The sequence below is a fragment of the Podarcis melisellensis genome, assembly GCF_964234715.1.
Source record: "Podarcis melisellensis genome assembly, chromosome: 18".
In the NCBI taxonomy this organism is placed as follows: domain Eukaryota; kingdom Metazoa; phylum Chordata; class Lepidosauria; order Squamata; family Lacertidae; genus Podarcis; species Podarcis melisellensis.
Window position 1 is genome coordinate 2,013,763 of NC_138536.1, and position 17,987 is coordinate 2,031,749.

At 54.9% G+C, this 17,987-nt stretch overlaps 1 protein-coding gene across 2 annotated transcripts in view; it reads right to left on the reverse strand.

Annotated features, from left to right (window-relative positions):
- The window catches only part of REXO1 (RNA exonuclease 1 homolog), a 41,316-nt gene extending 27,478 nt beyond the window's left edge, over positions 1-13,838 (reverse strand). Inside the window, exons 1-2 of one of the 2 annotated variants that reach the window (XM_081895405.1) lie at positions 13,566-13,838; positions 669-2,338 (exon numbers count right to left, since the gene is read on the reverse strand). In XM_081895405.1, the coding sequence (XP_081751531.1) occupies positions 669-2,338; positions 13,566-13,725 (1,830 nt within the window). In that variant the 5' untranslated portion in view covers positions 13,726-13,838. Of the gene's footprint in view, positions 1-668; positions 2,339-8,807; positions 8,866-13,565 lie in introns of those variants that run through there. The other variant, XM_081895406.1, reaches the window with a different exon arrangement.
- Positions 13,839-17,987: the final 4,149 nt, after the last annotated feature.

Sequence of the window (17,987 nt, forward strand, 5' to 3'; positions counted from 1 at the left end):
CCTTAGCCTCGAAAAGGTTGTGGATAGTTCAGATGGTACAGCATGAGACTCTTAACCCCAGGGTCAAGAGTTCGAATCCCACCTCGGCCAAAAGATTCCTGCATTGATTCCGATTCTACGAAAGGGTCCGAGCAAATGGGTATTGGCCACAGAAACACCTCCCGTTTTTACGTTTCACTCGGAATAGCTAAACTCAAAAGAATTAAGGGAGAGCGACCCCCCCACAAAGCAGCCTCACCTGGGTTAAGTTGGAGCAGAGCCAGAGGGGCTTTCTTCCCAACCTAAAGATAAAAGGGACCCCTGGCCATTAGGTCCAGTCGTGGCCGACTCTGGGGATGCGGCGCTCATCTCGCTTTACTGGCCGAGGGAGCCGGCGTACAGCTTCCGGGTCATGTGGCCAGCAGGACTGAGCCGCTTCTGGCGAACCAGAGCAGCGCACAGAAACGCTGTTTACCTTCCCTCCAGAGCGGTACCTATTTATCTACTTGCACTGGTGTGCTTTCAAACTGCTGGGTTGGCAGGAGCAGGGACCGAGCAACGGGAGCTCACCCCGTCATTGCGGGGATTCGAACCGCCGACCTTCTGATCGGCAAGCCCTAGGCTCAGTGGTTTAACCCACAGCGCCACCCACGTCCCTTTCTCAACCTACCAGCCCCCAAACCTCTCACCTGCTTCCCCAGCCTGCCTTTGTCTTCCGTCTTGACGTCGGTCGACTCGTTAAAAATCCGAAGGCACTCCTCCATGGGGTCGGACTCAAAGTCTATGTCCCTCTCCAGGACAGAATAGTCGAGCTCGTCGGAAGAGGAAGACGAGGAGGAGGAAGGAGGAGGAGCAGCTTTGGGCGCCTTAGGGCGCTTCGCCACCCCGTTGTCCTGGGGCGGAAGGAAGCAGCAGCCATCGTCTCGGTCTGAATCCGAGCTCACGTCCGGGAAGGCCACGGGGTGAGGCTGCCCCGCTTGCCCCTCGTCCCCGCTCTCATCCCCGAAGAGGTCAGCGTGGCTCAGAGCCCGCCGTTTCGCCTTGCACTTGGCTCCGGGGCTCTCCGTGGGACCCTTTGAGGCGGGACGCTTCCCCTGCTTGTCTTTACGTTCGGCCTGCGAAGCCTCAGCCTTGGGTCTCAAACCCCCGGGCTGGTTCAGCTTGCCGTCTTTCTTCACGCTGCCCACTTTCTTCTCTGCTCTGGGTCCTTGCGGGACCTTCTTGCACGTGCCAGAGCTCCCCGCTTTTGCAGCCTTGGGGGGCTCCTCCTGCTTCCTCGAGTGCCCGTCGGCGTGGGGCTTGCCGCGCTTCTCCTTACTCCTCTCTCCGTTCCTGCGCTGAGCCTTTGCTTCCGCCTTCTCCTTGTCCGCAACCTTGCCACGCTCCCTCTTGCCATCCGCCGTGTGGCCGCCGACGGCCTTCTTTTTCATCTTCTCCTTCGGGTCCCCCTTGCCCTCGCTCGTGTCCCTTTTGGGGGGCGCCTTGGCCAACCTTTCGCCCTCCTCCGGCAAGTCCTTGACGCCGCCCTCGATGTCCCCCATATCGTACTGCACCGCTGTCTCCTTCATTTGCCGAGAACGGGAATCGGCCCGCGGGGACCCCTTCCCGCCTGCGGGCTTACTTCCCGGACCCCCTTTCGGTTTCGAAGGCAAGACGGGAGCCGCTTCGCGCTCCTCTTCCGAGTCGGAGAACCTGGCGTCCGGCTCGGGGCCGCTCCCTGCGTCGCAGTGCTTCTTGGGAGAAGGCGAATACCCCTCCTCTGGGTCGGCCTCCCTTTTCCTCTTGGCCCCTCTCTGCTCCTTGGCTTTGCTCAGGAGCCGGGCAGAGTAATTCGAAAGAGGGTCGTATTCCAAGTCCGTGGACGGCTTGGAGTTGTCGAGGGTGTATTTGCTCTTGGCGAGGGAGCAACTATACTTCTTGGGCTGCGTGACCACCGTGGGCACGTACTCCAGCGAGCTGCCCTTGCCTTTCGCCTTGTCGAAGGAATCCAAGGTGTACTTGGTGGAGCGGCTAGGAGCGGCCACCGCAAGGGGGGTGGGATTGTAGTCGGCACTGCCGCCCGTGCTGTAGCCCCCGGGGTTATATTCCAAGGCAGTGAAGGGCTTGGGTGCTGCAGACCCAGAGGCCTTGGAGACAAGCGAAGGGGGCTCGGAAGAGCCGTGCTCCTTCGCCGTCCCCAGGAGCTCCTCATACTTCTTTTGCTCACGCTCGACTTCGTTCTTGACGGCCTCGATGGCCTTGTTGACCAGCTCGAGCTCCAGGATGCCTGGCGCCGCCTCGGCGATCTCCTCCAAGGAGCCATTGCGGCTCTGCGACACGGGCTTGGGAAGTTCCGGGTTGTAAGGGTCATAGCCGCATCCTGCGGGGGGAAAGAGAAAGGAAAATGTTATGACTTAGCATCTCTCTGATAATTCCCATCTAATTTTTAAAATAAATGTAAAATCCACCAGGCTGCATCAGTGATGCATCAACTGTTGACCCAGTGTCAGAAACTCAGATACAGTGGCGCCTCAGGTTAAGTACTTAATTTGTTCCGGAGGTCCGTTCTTAACCTGAAACTGTTCTTATCCTGAAGCACCACTTTAGCTAATGGGGCCTCCTGCTGCCACACAATTTCTGTTCTCATCCTGAAGCCAAGTTCTTAACCCGAGGTACTATTTCTGGGTTAGCGGAGTCTGTAACCTGAAGCGTATGTAACCTGAAGCGCCTGTAACCCGAGGTACCACTGTATATATCAGCTAGGTGCCAAATGACTCCTTAAACCAAGGTTATAATGGCCAAAATGGAATGTCGTTTTGGGGCGAGACGGCTCAAAAGTCGGACAGACTTTGATTGATTTTCATCTGGTTAGTTCAGAGGACAACCCTGAGCTAGTTTAAGAGCTCTGAGAACTTTTAAGAAGGAAAGTCTCTTGATCCAGGGACAGTCCACATCTATGTTGGCCTATTCCCGCCTTTTTCTTAATGGTGACACGGACCATTCCTAACGTAGGGATATTCTGCACAACTGTGAGAAGGGAGGAAGCGAAGACAAGCGACAACAATTCGCTGTAACGCCGTTCACTGCTCTTGCTCAGGCTGCCCAGAAAAAGCAGTTTGGTTCCTGAGATTCATTCTTATTGTGCAGGTAAAATATAACTGGCAGAATTCTACAGGATGGAGTGTTTGTGTGTGAAAACAGTCAAGATCCAACGATCCCCAGGCATCTTCACCTGGTCACAATTGGCCCATAAAAGGTAAAGGTACAGGGACCCCTGACCATTAGGTCCAGTCATGGCCGACTCTGGGGTTGCGGCACTCATCTGGCTTTATTGGCCGAGGGAGCCGGCGTACAGCTTCCTGGCCATGTGGCCAACAAGACTGAGCCGCTTCTGGCGAACCAGAGCAGCACATGGAAATGCCATTTACCTTCCCGCCGGAGCGGTGCCTATTTATCTACTTGCACTTTGAGGTGCTTTTGAACTGCTAGGTGGGCAGGAGCAGGGACCGAGCAACGGGAGCTCACCCCGTCACGGGGATTTGAACCGCCGACCTTCTGATCGGCAAGTCCTAGGCTCTGTGGTTTAACCCACAGCGCCACCCGCGTCCAAAAGGAGCCTGGTGAATTTCAAACACTGCCGGAGAGTGACTGCTGCCAAGCCAGCACAGATTAATTTAAAAAGCAGGGCATGATCACGTTTTTTTATTGGTTTTTCAGAGCAATATAGTACAGGTGGTATTGGACCAGAGGGCGAGAGTTCTAGCAGGGTATTACCGGTGGCAAAAGCAAAACGAAAAATAAATATTGCAAGCCTGTGGGCAGGGGCTGCTGTGTTTTAACTGACTGTATGCAAACTGAGTCTCTAAGACACGTTGCGTGGCAGGCAATGAAGTACCGTATTTTTCGCTCCATAAGGCACACCAGACCATAGGGCGCGCCAAGTTTTTAGAGGGGGAAATCAAAGAAAAAAATATTATTTCCCCCCCCCCAGCCCCAAAGAGCAGCATACAGGCAGCACGCAACCTCTCCCTGCTGGAGGTGTTGCGCGCGGCTATGGCACAAGCCTTCCGAGCGCAGTGCAAGTTCCCGCTGCGCTCCTCAGGCTTCAGGTTCCTTTTGCTGAAGCCGGGAGAGCAAGACTCTCCTGGCTTCAGCGAAAGGAACCTGAAGCCTCCAGAACACAGCAGGAACTTGCGCTGCACTCCAAAGGCCTTCAGGTGGCTATCCCTGAAGCCTGGAGAGCGAGAGGGGTGGGTGCGCACCGACGCTCTCGCTCTCCAGGCTTCAGCGAAAGCAACGCAAAGCCTCCGGAGTGCGGAGGGAGCGCTCCCTCGGCGCTTCGGAGGCTTCCCGTTGCTATCGCTGAAGCCAAGGAGCCTGCATTCACTCCATAGGACGCACACACATTTCCCTTCAATTTTTGGAGGGGGGAAAGTGCGTCCTATAGAGCGAAAAACATGGTAATCAGCAGCCGAGACACCAGTCCTCACCATCTCAGGCCTATCTGCTCTGCTGGGCAACCCTCACACTCCCACACTAGAGAAAAGGGAAAAGATTGCTTCAAAGGTTTTAGGGGCGGACACGAGCTGATCACAGCTACGCCCCCCATTTTGTGGGGGCTGTTGCTATTTGGAAATAACCGCCCTTAGGTAGGCAGGCATAATCTCTGAGAAAAGGCGACCAAAAGGAGGAAACTGAAGTACTACCTTGCCTTAACCAAACTGGAAGCGGCGGGAAAAGGCTTTTCAGAACTATTGCCCAATGCAAAGACTTCTAGGAAAGGAACTCTTGCCCAAGGAGGCTATGTTTTTTAATCAGTTTCTTAAGCCGGTCGCCTGAAGAGCAGAGATAAGCCCAGTTTTGGTGAAGCTCGCTTACAGACGCCACCCCAGAAACGAAGAGATATAAATCTCCCCCCACCACAAGCCACTCCGGCCAAACTTGCAGAGTCAACCTATTCCTGGAAACAGCTCTTCGTCGAGAACTAACAGAAATGTCAAATGCATTTGAAAGACCTACATTGGCTCCCAGTACGTTTCCGAGCACAATTCAAAGTGTTGGTGCTGACCTTTAAAGCCCTAAACGGCCTCGGTCCGGTATACCTGAAGGAGCGTCTCCACCCCCATCATTCTGCCCGGACGCTGAGGTCCAGCGCCGAGGGCCTTCTGGCGGTTCCCTCATTGCGAGAAGCAAAGCTACAGGGAACCAGGCAGAGGGCCTTCTCGGTAGTGGCGCCCGCCCTGTGGAACGCCCTTCCAGCAGATAAACAACTACTTGACATTCAGAAGACATCTTAAGGCAGCCCTGTTCAGGGAAGTTTTTAACGTGTGATATTTTACTGTATTTTTGGTTTTTATGGAAGCCGCCCAGAGTGGCTGGGGAGGCCCAGCCAGATGGGCGGGGTATAAATAATAAATTATTATTATTATTATTATTATTATTATTATTATTATTATTATTTGAAAAAGAGTGCCAGGGTTGTGCCAATGATCTCCCCACGCCGCTGTGCTGCCTTTTAGAGGTTGCCGGGCTCCATCCCAAAGCCACAGGTTCCTCATCTCTGATCTCACAGAATTGCAGAGGCGGAAGGGGTCTCCCAGGGGCCATCCAGCCGAACCGCCTGCAATGCCAGGATCACAGCTGAAGCATCCTGTGACGGGCAGCTTAAAAACCTCCAACTTTCCGAAGCAGCCCGTTCCACTCTTGCCGCCAGAAAGCTCTTCCTAATGCTTCGCCGGAATCTCCTTTCTTGAGCATCAGGAAAACGCGAGGATGCCTCTGTTTACAAGAGGTGTTCCTGTCCTGAGATGAGGGACAGGGAAAACTTCCATCCCCCCCCCCCCCGGATGATGTTTGACCACAAACTTGACATGAGCCAACAGTGTGACGCGGCAGCTAAAAAAGCCAATGCAATTCTGGGCTGCATCACTAGGAGTATAGCATCTAGATCAAGGGAAGTAATAGTGCCACTGTATTCTGCTCTGGTCAGACCTCACCTGGAGTACTGTGTCCAGTTCTGGGCACCACAGTTCAAGAAGGACACTGACAAACTGGAACGTGTCCAGAGGAGGGCAACCAAAATGGTCAAAGGCCTGGAAACGATGCCTTATGAGGAACGGCTAAGGGAGCTGGGCATGTTTAGCCTGGAGAAGAGGAGGTTAAGGGGTGATATGATAGCCATGTTCAAATATATAAAAGGATGTCACATAGAGGAGGGAGAAAGGTTGTTTTCTGCTGCTCCAGAGAAGCGGACACGGAGCAATGGATCCAAACTACAAGAAAGAAGATTCCACCTAAACATTAGGAAGAACTTCCTGACAGTAAGAGCTGTTTGACAGTGGAATTTGCTGCCAAGGAGTGTGGTGGAGTCTCCTTCTTTGGAGGTCTTTAAGCAGAGGCTTGACAACCATATGTCAGGAGTGCTCTGATGGTGTTTCCTGCTTGGCAGGGGGTTGGACTCGATGGCCCTTGGGGTCTCTTCCAACTCGATGATTCTATGACTCCCAATTCTCATCAGCCCACATGGCCAATGGTCAGGAATTGTGGGACTTGCAGTCTAGCAACATTGGGGCAAGTGGGAGGTGTTGGCCAGCGCTGAATCTTGCAAAGGTGAGGTCAGGGACCATCATAAGTTGCAGCAGCTCAGGAAACATTACTGAAAAATGGAACTGAAAGGCTATTTTGACCTCCACCCCCCCTTTATATACAAAACAGAGTTTCACCCCTGTGAAATTTGTCTCGAAAGCAAAGAGAGAAATGAGGAAATGAGCTTCTGGACACCTGCAGCTCAAAGCTTAACCCAACTTGTCTTATAATTAGCAGGGAGAGACCATCGCGGGCAACGGATATTTGAAAATCCGCCAACCTCCCATGCAATGCTCCGAGTCATTTCAGCACCCGATTTAAGGGCGATTAAAAGCTAAACAAAAACGAAGCTCTTCTTTCTAATAAAGGGCAAGGAGAACAGCGGCTTCGTCCCAGCAAGACGTTGAAACAGGTAACTGCAAAGGCCGTTTGCTAATTTCCTCTGCCAGCTTTTTTCGTGACTTGGGTAATTCAAGGCTGCCTCTTCAGCAGAAGTTAAAACGTACAACATATACAAAGCAAATTTTAAAAGTGCAGGTACAAACCCTGGATTCTCCAGGGACGGCTGGAAAAAATGACTCCCTGCCTGGAAACCTGGACAGCGGCTGCCAGTCCGCGTAGACAACACTAAGCTGGATGATCAATGGCGTAAGGCACCTTCCGATATTCGTATTTAAACAAGCCATTTCTTTAGGCGAAAGCCTGTAGCTCAGTGGGACAGCGTGGAGAAGGTTCTGGGGTCAATTCCCGGCATCTCTGGGTAGGGAAAAAAGGCCCCCTTGTGTGAGACCGGTCGGTATAGGGCACTATACAAATTTAATATTAATAACCCTGGAGGATCTGTCAACGAGAGATGAACGGTCTGACCAGGAAGCTTCCTACATAAGCCTTCGAAGAAACAGCATGATAACACCAACACATACTTTGCAAGCTCTGCACACTAAGTTTTCTTCCACATGACTCAGGGACCCTGATCTCCGCCCAAGACCCCGCAAAGACACGGCTCCCGTCCGAACGAGCCTCCCTCCTCCCCTGTTCCGATCTGGTTTAAGGCAGGTTCTCGTGCTCTTAAAAGTAACCCGCCCAAAACCGAATTGAGGGAGGGAGCCACGGAAGAAGAAACCAATATTTTGGGGACAATTCCTATGCTTTTCTTTCCCGTTGGTTTCCCTTCCAACAAACGGATTGATTTTTCAATGGTGTTTCGAGCACACACACAAAAATTTCTCTTCCCCCCCCCATTTTTTTTTTAATTTTGATGATTACACTATGTAAGGATCAAAGGTCACTTAAGACCCAGGTAAAATGAACCAGGGGGTGGTGGTGATAAGAATATTCTTTTCCAGGTATCAAGGGTCCAAGTTGACCCCAACAAGAGTGAAAAATTGCACTTCACAATGCAATTGCTACTTAATCCAGCCGTTACGAGTAGGGAACATTAAACATTCAGTACTTTAAATAAAAACACACCTCCAGGAGATTTAAGTCAACACTGGATTATCAAATGCAGCCTACCCCCACCAGTTTAAAACCCTCTCTGTGGGCATGTATTTGACCCAATGCGCTGGACCATCAAGAAGGCGGATTGCCGAAGAATGGATGCTTTTGAATTCTGGTTCTGGAGGAGACTCTTGAGAGTCCCATGGACTGCAAGAAGATCAAACCTCTCCATTCGGAAGGAAATCAGCCCTGAGCGCTCACTGGAAGGACGGATCCTGAAGCTGAGGCTCCAAGACTTTGGCCACCTCAGGAGAAGAGAAGACTCCCTGGAAAAGACCCTGATGTTGGGAAAGATGGAGGGCACAAGGAGAAGGGGACGACAGAGGACGAGATGGTGGGACAGTGTTCTCGAAGCCAGCAACATGAGTTTGAGCAAACTGCGGGAGGCAGTGGAAGACAGGAGTGCCTGGCGTTCTCTGGTCCAGGGGGTCACAAAGAGGCGGACACGACTAAACAACAACAACTACTATCTATCTATCTATCTATCTATCTATCTATCTATCTATCTATCTATAGCACAGGAAGGCTTAGATGAAAACAAAGGATTTCAAGAATGCTTCACAGGTAAGTAGCAGAGAGTGAAGGGTTACACAGCCGACATACAAAATTCCCCAGCGGCATTGTAGGCTATACGCCTGGAATATTGCGTTCCTCACCTCCAGAGAGCGGCCAATAATAGCGACCTTTTTTTACCTGGCGCCCCAAAGAAAGAACACCAAGGATAGCAGGATTCCATCTTTTTTTAAAATATATATATATTTTACCTGGGCTCTCGTGCGTTAGCAAGGAACGGAGGTACTTGTTCATGCTTTCAACTCTTATTTTAACACGAGGATGTCAGCAGTCATGACTGCCCTACCTCCTGTGGCAGAAGATATATCAGAGGGTGGAGGAAACTGGTCACAGGTCCCAGTTTCGCAGACTCGCATGGCTTTTAAAGAGACACTGCCCTCTTTTAGTTTTCAAGGGCGTCTCCGATGTTTAACTTTCCCACGAACCTCCAGAGACCCTACAGTGCAGGTAAAACACGAATGCTCCCCCCCCCAGCTTTTTCAGATTGGGAGATTCAATATCTGAAAGCGTTAAGCTTATTCATTTGCCAAGGCCAGGGCTTTTTTTCTTTTAAAAAAATGTTTAGGGGTACTCTCATATTCCTTTTTGTATTGAAATACCGCCCCTCAATGAGGCCAAACTTAGATTCACAAAATGTTTAGGGGGTATGCGTACCCCTGCGTATGCATAGATATACCTCATTATAGATAGAGGGGAGCGCAAGAGCCCCTGAGCATACACAGAGCACAATAGACAGATAAAGATAGAAATATTGATATATCTAGTTATAGATAAGATAGATACAAAGATAGGAGTGCAAGAGCCCCTGAGAATATGCAGAGTGCCTTCCCCTTCTGTGAGGGCGGGTGGGGCTTCCTCTCCCCCCGCCTCCCTCCCGATGTACCTTTGAGCATATGCACAGCACAATAGACAGACAGAAAGGTAGATGTATTGATATATTTAGTTATAGATTAGATAGATACATAGAGGGGAGTGCAAGAGCTGCTGAGCTTACACAGAGCACGACAGAGAGATAGACTGATCTAGATAATAATATATTGATGTATCTAGTTATACTGTAGATAGATAGATACATAGACAGATACAAATGTCAGAGCCCCTGAGCATACGCAAAGCACAATAGAAAGACAGATAGAAAGAAAGATAATGATATATAGATATACCTCATTACAGATAGATGGGAGTGCAAGAGCCCCTGAGCGTACCCAGAGCACGAAAGATATATACCTCATTATAGATAGGTAGACGGGAGTGCAGGAGCCCCTGAGCATAGGCAGAGTGCTCTCCTCCTGAAGGTGGGCGTGGCTCCTTTCCCCTCCTCCCTGCCCCTGAGCATACGCAGAGCGCTCTGTAGCTATATACCTATAGATATATGGGAGAGCAGGAGCCCCTGAGCATACGCAGAGCGCCTTCCCCCTTAGGGTGGGCTTGGCTCCCTTCCCCCCTCCCCCTCTTGACTGGCCCCTGAGCATACGCAGAGCGCCTTCCCCCTGAGGGCGGATGTGGCTCCCTCCCCCTCGACTGGCCCCTGAGCATACGCAGAGCGCTCTATATCTATATACCTATAGATAGACGGGAGCGCAGGAGCCCCTGAGCATACGCAGAGTGCCCTCCCCTCCCCCCTGAAGGCGGGCTTGGCTCCCTCCCTCCCCCTCAACTGGCCCCTGAGCATATGCAGAGTGCCCTCCCCTCCCCATAAGGGCAGGCGTGGCTCCCTTCCCCCCTCCCTCCCTGCCCCTGAGCATACGCAGAGCGCTCTATATCTATATACCTACAGATAGACCGGAGCGCAGGAGCTCCTGAGCATACGCAGAGTGCCCTCCCCTCCCCCCTGAGGGCGGGCGTGGCTCCCTTCCCCCCTCCCTCCCCCTCGCCTGGCCCCTGAGCATAGGCAGAGCGCCTTCCCCTCCCCCCTGAGGGCGGGCTTGGCTCCCTCCCCCTCCCTCCCGGCCCCTGAGCATAGGCAGAGCGCCTTCCCCCCTCCCTCCCCCTCGCCTGGCCCCTGAGCATAGGCAGAGCGCCTTCCCCTCCTCCCTGAGGGCGGGCTTGGCTCCCTCCCCCTCCCTCCCGGCCCCTGAGCATAGGCAGAGCGCCTTCCCCCCTCCCTCCCTCGCCTGGCCCCTGAGCATAGGCAGAGCGCCTTCCCCCCCTCCCTCCCTCGCCTGGCCCCTGAGCATAGGCAGAGCGCCTTCCCCCCCTCGCCTGGCCCCTGAGCATAGGCAGAGCGCCTTCCCCCCTCCCTCCCCCTCGCCTGGCCCCTGAACATAGGCAGAGCGCCCTCCCCCCTCGCCTGGCCCCTGAGCATAGGCAGAGCGCCCTCCCCCCTCGCCTGGCCCCTGAGCATAGGCAGAGCGCCTTCCCCCCTCGCCTGGCCCCTGAGCATAGGCAGAGCGCCTTCCCCTCCCCCCTGAAGGTGGGCTTGGCTCCCTTCCCCCTCCCTCCCCCCTCCCGGCCCCTGAGCATACGCAGAGCGCCTTCCCCCCTCCCCCCCCCTCGCCTGGCCCCTGAGCATAGGCAGAGCGCCTTCCCCCCTCCCCCCCCCTCGCCTGGCCCCTGAGCATAGGCAGAGCGCCTTCCCCCCTCGCCTGGCCCCTGAGCATAGGCAGAGCGCCCTCCCCCCTCGCCTGGCCCCTGAGCATAGGCAGAGCGCCTTCCCCCCTCGCCTGGCCCCTGAGCATAGGCAGAGCGCCTTCCCCTCCCCCCTGAAGGTGGGCTTGGCTCCCTTCCCCCTCCCTCCCCCCTCCCGGCCCCTGAGCATACGCAGAGCGCCTTCCCCCCTCCCCCCCCCTCGCCTGGCCCCTGAGCATAGGCAGAGCGCCTTCCCCCCTCCCCCCCCCTCGCCTGGCCCCTGAGCATAGGCAGAGCGCCTTCCCCCCTCGCCTGGCCCCTGAGCATAGGCAGAGCGCCTTCCCCTCCCCCCTGAAGGTGGGCTTGGCTCCCTTCCCCCTCCCTCCCCCCTCCCGGCCCCTGAGCATAGGCAGAGCGCCTTCCCCCCCTCCCTCCCCCTGGCCTGGCCCCTGAGCATAGGCAGAGCGCCTTCCCCCCTCCCCCCCTCGCCTGGCCCCTGAGCATAGGCAGAGCGCCTTCCCCCCTCCCTCCCCCTCGCCTGGCCCCTGAGCATAGGCAGAGCGCCCTCCCCCCTCGCCTGGCCCCTGAGCATAGGCAGAGCGCCTCCCCCCCTCGCCTGGCCCCTGAGCATAGGCAGAGCGCCTTCCCCCCCTCCCCCTCGCCTGGCCCCTGAGCATAGGCAGAGCGCCCTCCCCCCTCGCCTGGCCCCTGAGCATAGGCAGAGCGCCTTCCCCCCTCCCTCCCCCCCGCCTGGCCCCTGAGCATACGCAGAGCGCCTTCCCCCCTCCCCCCCCCTCGCCTGGCCCCTGAGCATAGGCAGAGCGCCTTCCCCCCTCCCCCCCCCTCGCCTGGCCCCTGAGCATAGGCAGAGCGCCCTCCCCCCTCGCCTGGCCCCTGAGCATAGGCAGAGCGCCTTCCCCCCTCCCTCCCCCCCGCCTGGCCCCTGAGCATAGGCAGAGCGCCTTCCCCCCTCCCTCCCCCTCGCCTGGCCCCTGAGCATAGGCAGAGCGCCCTCCCCCCTCGCCTGGCCCCTGAGCATAGGCAGAGCGCCTTCCCCCCCTCCCTCCCCCTGGCCTGGCCCCTGAGCATAGGCAGAGCGCCTTCCCCCCTCCCTCCCCCCCGCCTGGCCCCTGAGCATAGGCAGAGCGCCTTCCCCCCTCCCTCCCCCTCGCCTGGCCCCTGAGCATAGGCAGAGCGCCCTCCCCCCTCGCCTGGCCCCTGAGCATAGGCAGAGCGCCTTCCCTCCCTCCCTCCCCCTCGCCTGGCCCCTGAGCATAGGCAGAGCGCCTCCCCCCCTCGCCTGGCCCCTGAGCATAGGCAGAGCGCCTTCCCCCCTCGCCTGGCCCCTGAGCATAGGCAGAGCGCCTTCCCCCCCTCCCTCCCCCTGGCCTGGCCCCTGAGCATAGGCAGAGCGCCTTCCCTCCCTCCCTCCCCCTCGCCTGGCCCCTGAGCATAGGCAGAGCGCCTCCCCCCCTCGCCTGGCCCCTGAGCATAGGCAGAGCGCCTCCCCCCTCGCCTGGCCCCTGAGCATAGGCAGAGCGCCTCCCCCCTCGCCTGGCCCCTGAGCATAGGCAGAGCGCCCTCCCCCCTCGCCTGGCCCCTGAGCATAGGCAGAGCGCCTTCCCCCCCTCCCTCCCCCTGGCCTGGCCCCTGAGCATAGGCAGAGCGCCTTCCCCCCTGGCCTGGCCCCTGAGCATAGGCAGAGCGCCTTCCCCCCTCCCTCCCCCCCCCCGCCTGGCCCCTGAGCATAGGCAGAGCGCCTTCCCCCCTCCCTCCCCCCCCCGCCTGGCCCCTGAGCATAGGCAGAGCGCCCTCCCCCCTCGCCTGGCCCCTGAGCATAGGCAGAGCGCCTTCCCCCCCTGGCCTGGCCCCTGAGCATAGGCAGAGCGCCTTCCCCCCTCGCCTGGCCCCTGAGCATAGGCAGAGCGCCCTCCCCCCTCGCCTGGCCCCTGAGCATAGGCAGAGCGCCTTCCCCCCCTCCCTCCCCCTGGCCTGGCCCCTGAGCATAGGCAGAGCGCCTTCCCCCCCTGGCCTGGCCCCTGAGCATAGGCAGAGCGCCTTCCCCCCTCCCTCCCCCCCCCCGCCTGGCCCCTGAGCATAGGCAGAGCGCCTTCCCCCCTCCCTCCCCCCCCCGCCTGGCCCCTGAGCATAGGCAGAGCGCCCTCCCCCCTCGCCTGGCCCCTGAGCATAGGCAGAGCGCCTTCCCCCCCTGGCCTGGCCCCTGAGCATAGGCAGAGCGCCTTCCCCCCTCCCCCCCCCCGCCTGGCCCCTGAGCATAGGCAGAGCGCCTTCCCCCCTCCCCCCCCCCGCCTGGCCCCTGAGCATAGGCAGAGCGCCTTCCCCCCTGGCCTGGCCCCTGAGCATAGGCAGAGCGCCGTCACCTGCTGCCGAGGCGGAGGGCCTCCTGCTGCTGCTCCTGGCCTGGCCGTGCTGGGCGTGCGGCGGCGGGCCCGGCGGGTGTCGGAAGTGGCAGTAGGGCCTGTGGCAGGCGGTGCCGAAGGGGCAGTCGACGCCTCGCAGGAAGCCGCTCGAGCGGAGCATCCCGGCGGGGCATGAGGGGCGCAGGGACGAGGCCAACCGCCGGCTCTTTCTTCTTCGCTCAGGCCGCCGCCATCTTGGCTGAGGGCAAGGCCGGGGGCTTCGCCGCGCCGCAACGCGCCTGCGCCGCGCGGCCGGCCGGAAACCACGCCTTCCCCTCGCGAGACAAGATAGGAGGAGCGAGAGCGAGAGAGGCGACGACGCGCATGCGTCCCCGGGGGGCCGCCATCTTGATGGAAGCCGGGGAGAAAGGAAAAAAAAGCAACTGAGCAAAAGTCACCTGGCTGCCAACTTTATTTTTTCCCCAGAAAAGGCTCCTCTGCCCTTAAAACTGCATTTTTTTACTTTTTTTATTAAAATTTTTACAAAAGTACGACCTGTCTTGAGTGTCTTTCCTCCTCTCTCACCTCACAAAAAAAAAAATGCACAATAGGGGGACATCTATTGCATTTTTCTCACTGGAACAGTAGACACAAGAGCCCTGCTGCAGGGAACATGGAGAAGTGTTGGCAGCAAAACTAAAGCAAATGCAATCAAAACTTGGCAGTGTTGGATTGGAAGTTGGATATGATCAAAGGCAGGGCCTGTTCCCGTGGGCCGAGAGCCTCTGAGCATGTTAAAAGTGGCTGGTCAGCAAATTGCTGGTCTCTCCCTCCACAAAAGTTTTATTTATTTACATTTAATTCCACGCTGCATCATTTTTATAGATCTCCAACCCTATTTGCAGAAGGTTGTGTTTCTTCCATTATTAAATGAATCCACACGTCGGTTAGCTGTGTTGGTTGCTTGCTGGTCATGTTGTGCGAATGCCCAATTATCGTCTTCCAAAGCGACTATTCGGAACTTAAAAATGGAAAGCGTAATGCTGGTGGTAACCAAAAGAGGTTCAAAGACTCTCTCAATGTAAAAAAATGTAGTATCAACACTGATATGGAAGAGGGGGGCATGTCTTCTTCACCTTCTTCACTACAATATATCCATTTATTTCCAATTGTCAATGTCAAAAGGGACTAAAATCTATAAAATTCATAGAAAATCAACGTGCCATTTGCTCAATTTCTCTAGGACTCCACGACACCTCCCCTGTCCTCCATAATCCCTCAAGCAAGGTGTCAAGACCCTAATCCTGTCAAAACAAAAAAAAATTCCTTCCAGTAGCACCTTAAAGACCAACTAAGTTAGTTCTTGGTATGAGCTTTCGTGTGCATGCACACTTCTTCAGATACACTGTGTATATGAAGAAGTGTGCGTGCACACGAAAGCTCATACCAAGAACGAACTTTGTTGGTCTTTAAGGTGCTACTGGAAGGAATTTTTTTTGTTTTGACTATGGCAGACCAACATGGCTACCTATCTGTAACTAATCCTGTCAAATCACTCTGCCAAGACTCTCCTCCAGGCAATGCCAGTACATGGATCATTGTCTTCTCATCACAGGTACTCAGGATGTGCTTATCTGCGCATATCTCCAGCTCTGCATATTCCCCCCTCCCTCCTCCATGTTAATCCTGTGTAACCAAACCTCTTCTTAATGTGTTCATGATGTAATCTGTGTAACCCAACCTCTCCTTAATGTATTCATGATGTAACTGGGATGTGTTTTGCACTGTATTCTAGGGCATGGAGGGAAGTTTCAAAAGTTCATGTCACCCCTTTCTCGCTGTTCAATCTCGCCTTGAACCTGTTGCGCAATAAACTTGGATCTTCTGCAGCTTGCTCCTGTCTCCGGCTGAGCTCATTTTCCTCTGCAGGGACCCGCGGACTTAGTCCGACGAGCTGGGTGGCAGAGCAGCCTCGCACCCAGATTTTACCATAACAACACCAACAATTGGGAAACACTGGTCCACGAGCGCTCCAGTTGGAGAACAGCCTTTCCCAAAGGTGTCGTGGGCTTTGAAGACACTCAAACTCAGGACAAGAGGGAGAAACGGGCTAAGAGGAAGTCATGCTTGGCAAATCCACACCGTGAACAACTCCTGCGTGGAAACCTATGTCCCCATTGTGGAAGGATGTGTGGATCCAGAATTGGCCTCCACAGTCACTTATGGACTCATTTATAAAACCGTGTTTATGGAAGACAATCTTATTCGGCTACGAGGGATCGCAAAAGATGATGATGAAGAGGTCAAGTATCAACAAGGCAGAGACATCCTTTGGAATTTTCTAAACCCCAGAGCCTAGGACTTGCCGATCAGAAGGTCGGCAGTTCGAATCCCCGCAATGACGGGGTGAGCTCCCGTTGCTCGGTCCCTGCTCCTGCCAACCTAGCAGTTCAAAAGCACAAAGTGCAAGTAGATCAATAGGTACCGCTCTGGCGGGAAGGTAAACGGCGCTTCCGTGCGCTGCTCTGGTTCGCCAGAAGTGGCTTAGTCCTGCTGGCCACATGACCCGCAAGCTGTACTCCGGCTCCCTCGGCCAGTAAAGAGAGATGAGCGCCGCAACCCCAGAGTCGGCCACGACTGGACCTAATGGTCAGGGGTCCTTACACTTGGGGAGGGTGTTATTCGCAACATGTCTTCTTCAATCCTCTTCCTAAATAACTTGGCAGATAGCTTATAAAAACAGTAATCCATATAAAACAAAGAGAGTCCCCTTTCCCACCCCAGATCAGTCTCGCGGTGAACTGCTGCGATTCCCGCACCAAAGGGGGTTGGTTTGGATGTCCTTTGGGGAGCCCTCCAACTCTCCCGATCCGGCGAGAAAATCCTGATGTTCTTAAAAACAAAGCTGCGGTCCCAAACACACGGACCAGCGAGGAAGCCCTTCTTAAGACACGGCAAGCCATTTATGATAGCATGCAGAAAATCTATTTCACAAACAGCACACAAGACACACGAGTAAAGCAGTTTGTCGTTTTTATTTTTCAAGCGGCACACCCAAAACACACACACACACATACGAGCTTCAGTGCTTCTTTAAAAACAACAGGGGAAAAGGGTGTGTGGGATATTGACAATATCTCAAATCGTTCACCCCCATCTCTACCGCGATGCACGGGTTTTTCAGACCAGGAGAAGGGAACACGTTGTCAAATAAATACATTGCGTAATCCACCATTTGCACAAGTCCTACGGCAGGGTTTGCCAGCTGTTTTGGCAAGTTTTCGGCTGCTGAGCGGGTGGCCAGACCCTCTGGCCATGCCTCTCCCCTGCCTGCCAAGACAGAAATTAAAAGTGCATGCACACCCAACTCTTCTGTTTCCAACGGATCTTGAGAAAAGACCCAGTTGGATTATCCAAGCCTCGAAAAAGTGGACAAGAAGGGAACCTTCCACCTTCGGCACTTTGTGCTTTTCAAGGGTGAAAAACGACAGCCATGGGGCTGTGGGTCTCAGAGGGGGAAGATATCTCAAGATTTAGGGCAGTCGAAGAACTCCCCAAGTTTTCTCAGAAGCAGCCTGGGGTCACATAACCCTACTTTTAAAAACACCGGCCAGTTCAATGTTACTAGTGCAAACATAGCCACAGCTACGCAGGGGGAGAAATCCTATTTCATTCAATGGGGTTTGCTCCCGGGTAATAAGAGGCTTTAGGAATGCAACCTCAGGGTTTTGGGGTTGTTGCTTTTGTATTCATCTTACAATAAACTAAAAAGTTTTAATTAAATAGTTTTAGCTTTCACCAGCTCCTGTTTTCCGAGCCGACGGAACTGTCCGCAAAACCCTTTTAAGATCTTCAGGGTTGACCGACAAGAATGCAAAGAAGATCCTTCGAAAGAAAATGCGATGAAGGCATTTGTGTTTGCTGTTTCTCATAATAAACATACCGTATTTTTTGCTCTATAAGACTCACTTTTTCCCTCCTAAAAAGTAAGGGGAACTGTGTGTGCGTCTTATGGAGCGAATGCAGGCTGCGCAGCTATCCCAGAAGCCAGAACAGCAAGAGGGATTGCTGCTTTCACTTGCTGTTCTGGCTTCTTGGATTCAGAATATTCTTTTTCTTGTTTTCCTCCTCCAAAAACTAGGTGCGTCTTGTGGTCTGGTGCGTTTTATAGAGCGAAAAATACGGTAGATGGATGGGTGGATTAGGACTTTGAACGCAGTCAGCCTCCTGTCAGCGCAGTGGCGTAGCGTGGGTTGTCAGCACCCGGGGCAAGGCAAGTAATTTGCACCCCCTAACCCGTGGATTTGCGCCCCCTAACCCTAACCCCCAGGTGTTGCGCCCGGTGCGGCCGGCCCCCCCAGCACCCCCCATGCTACGCCACTGTGTCAGTGCGTGGAAATCGCCAGGTGGGTGCTGATTTCTCGGCTGTAATGGAAAAAATGC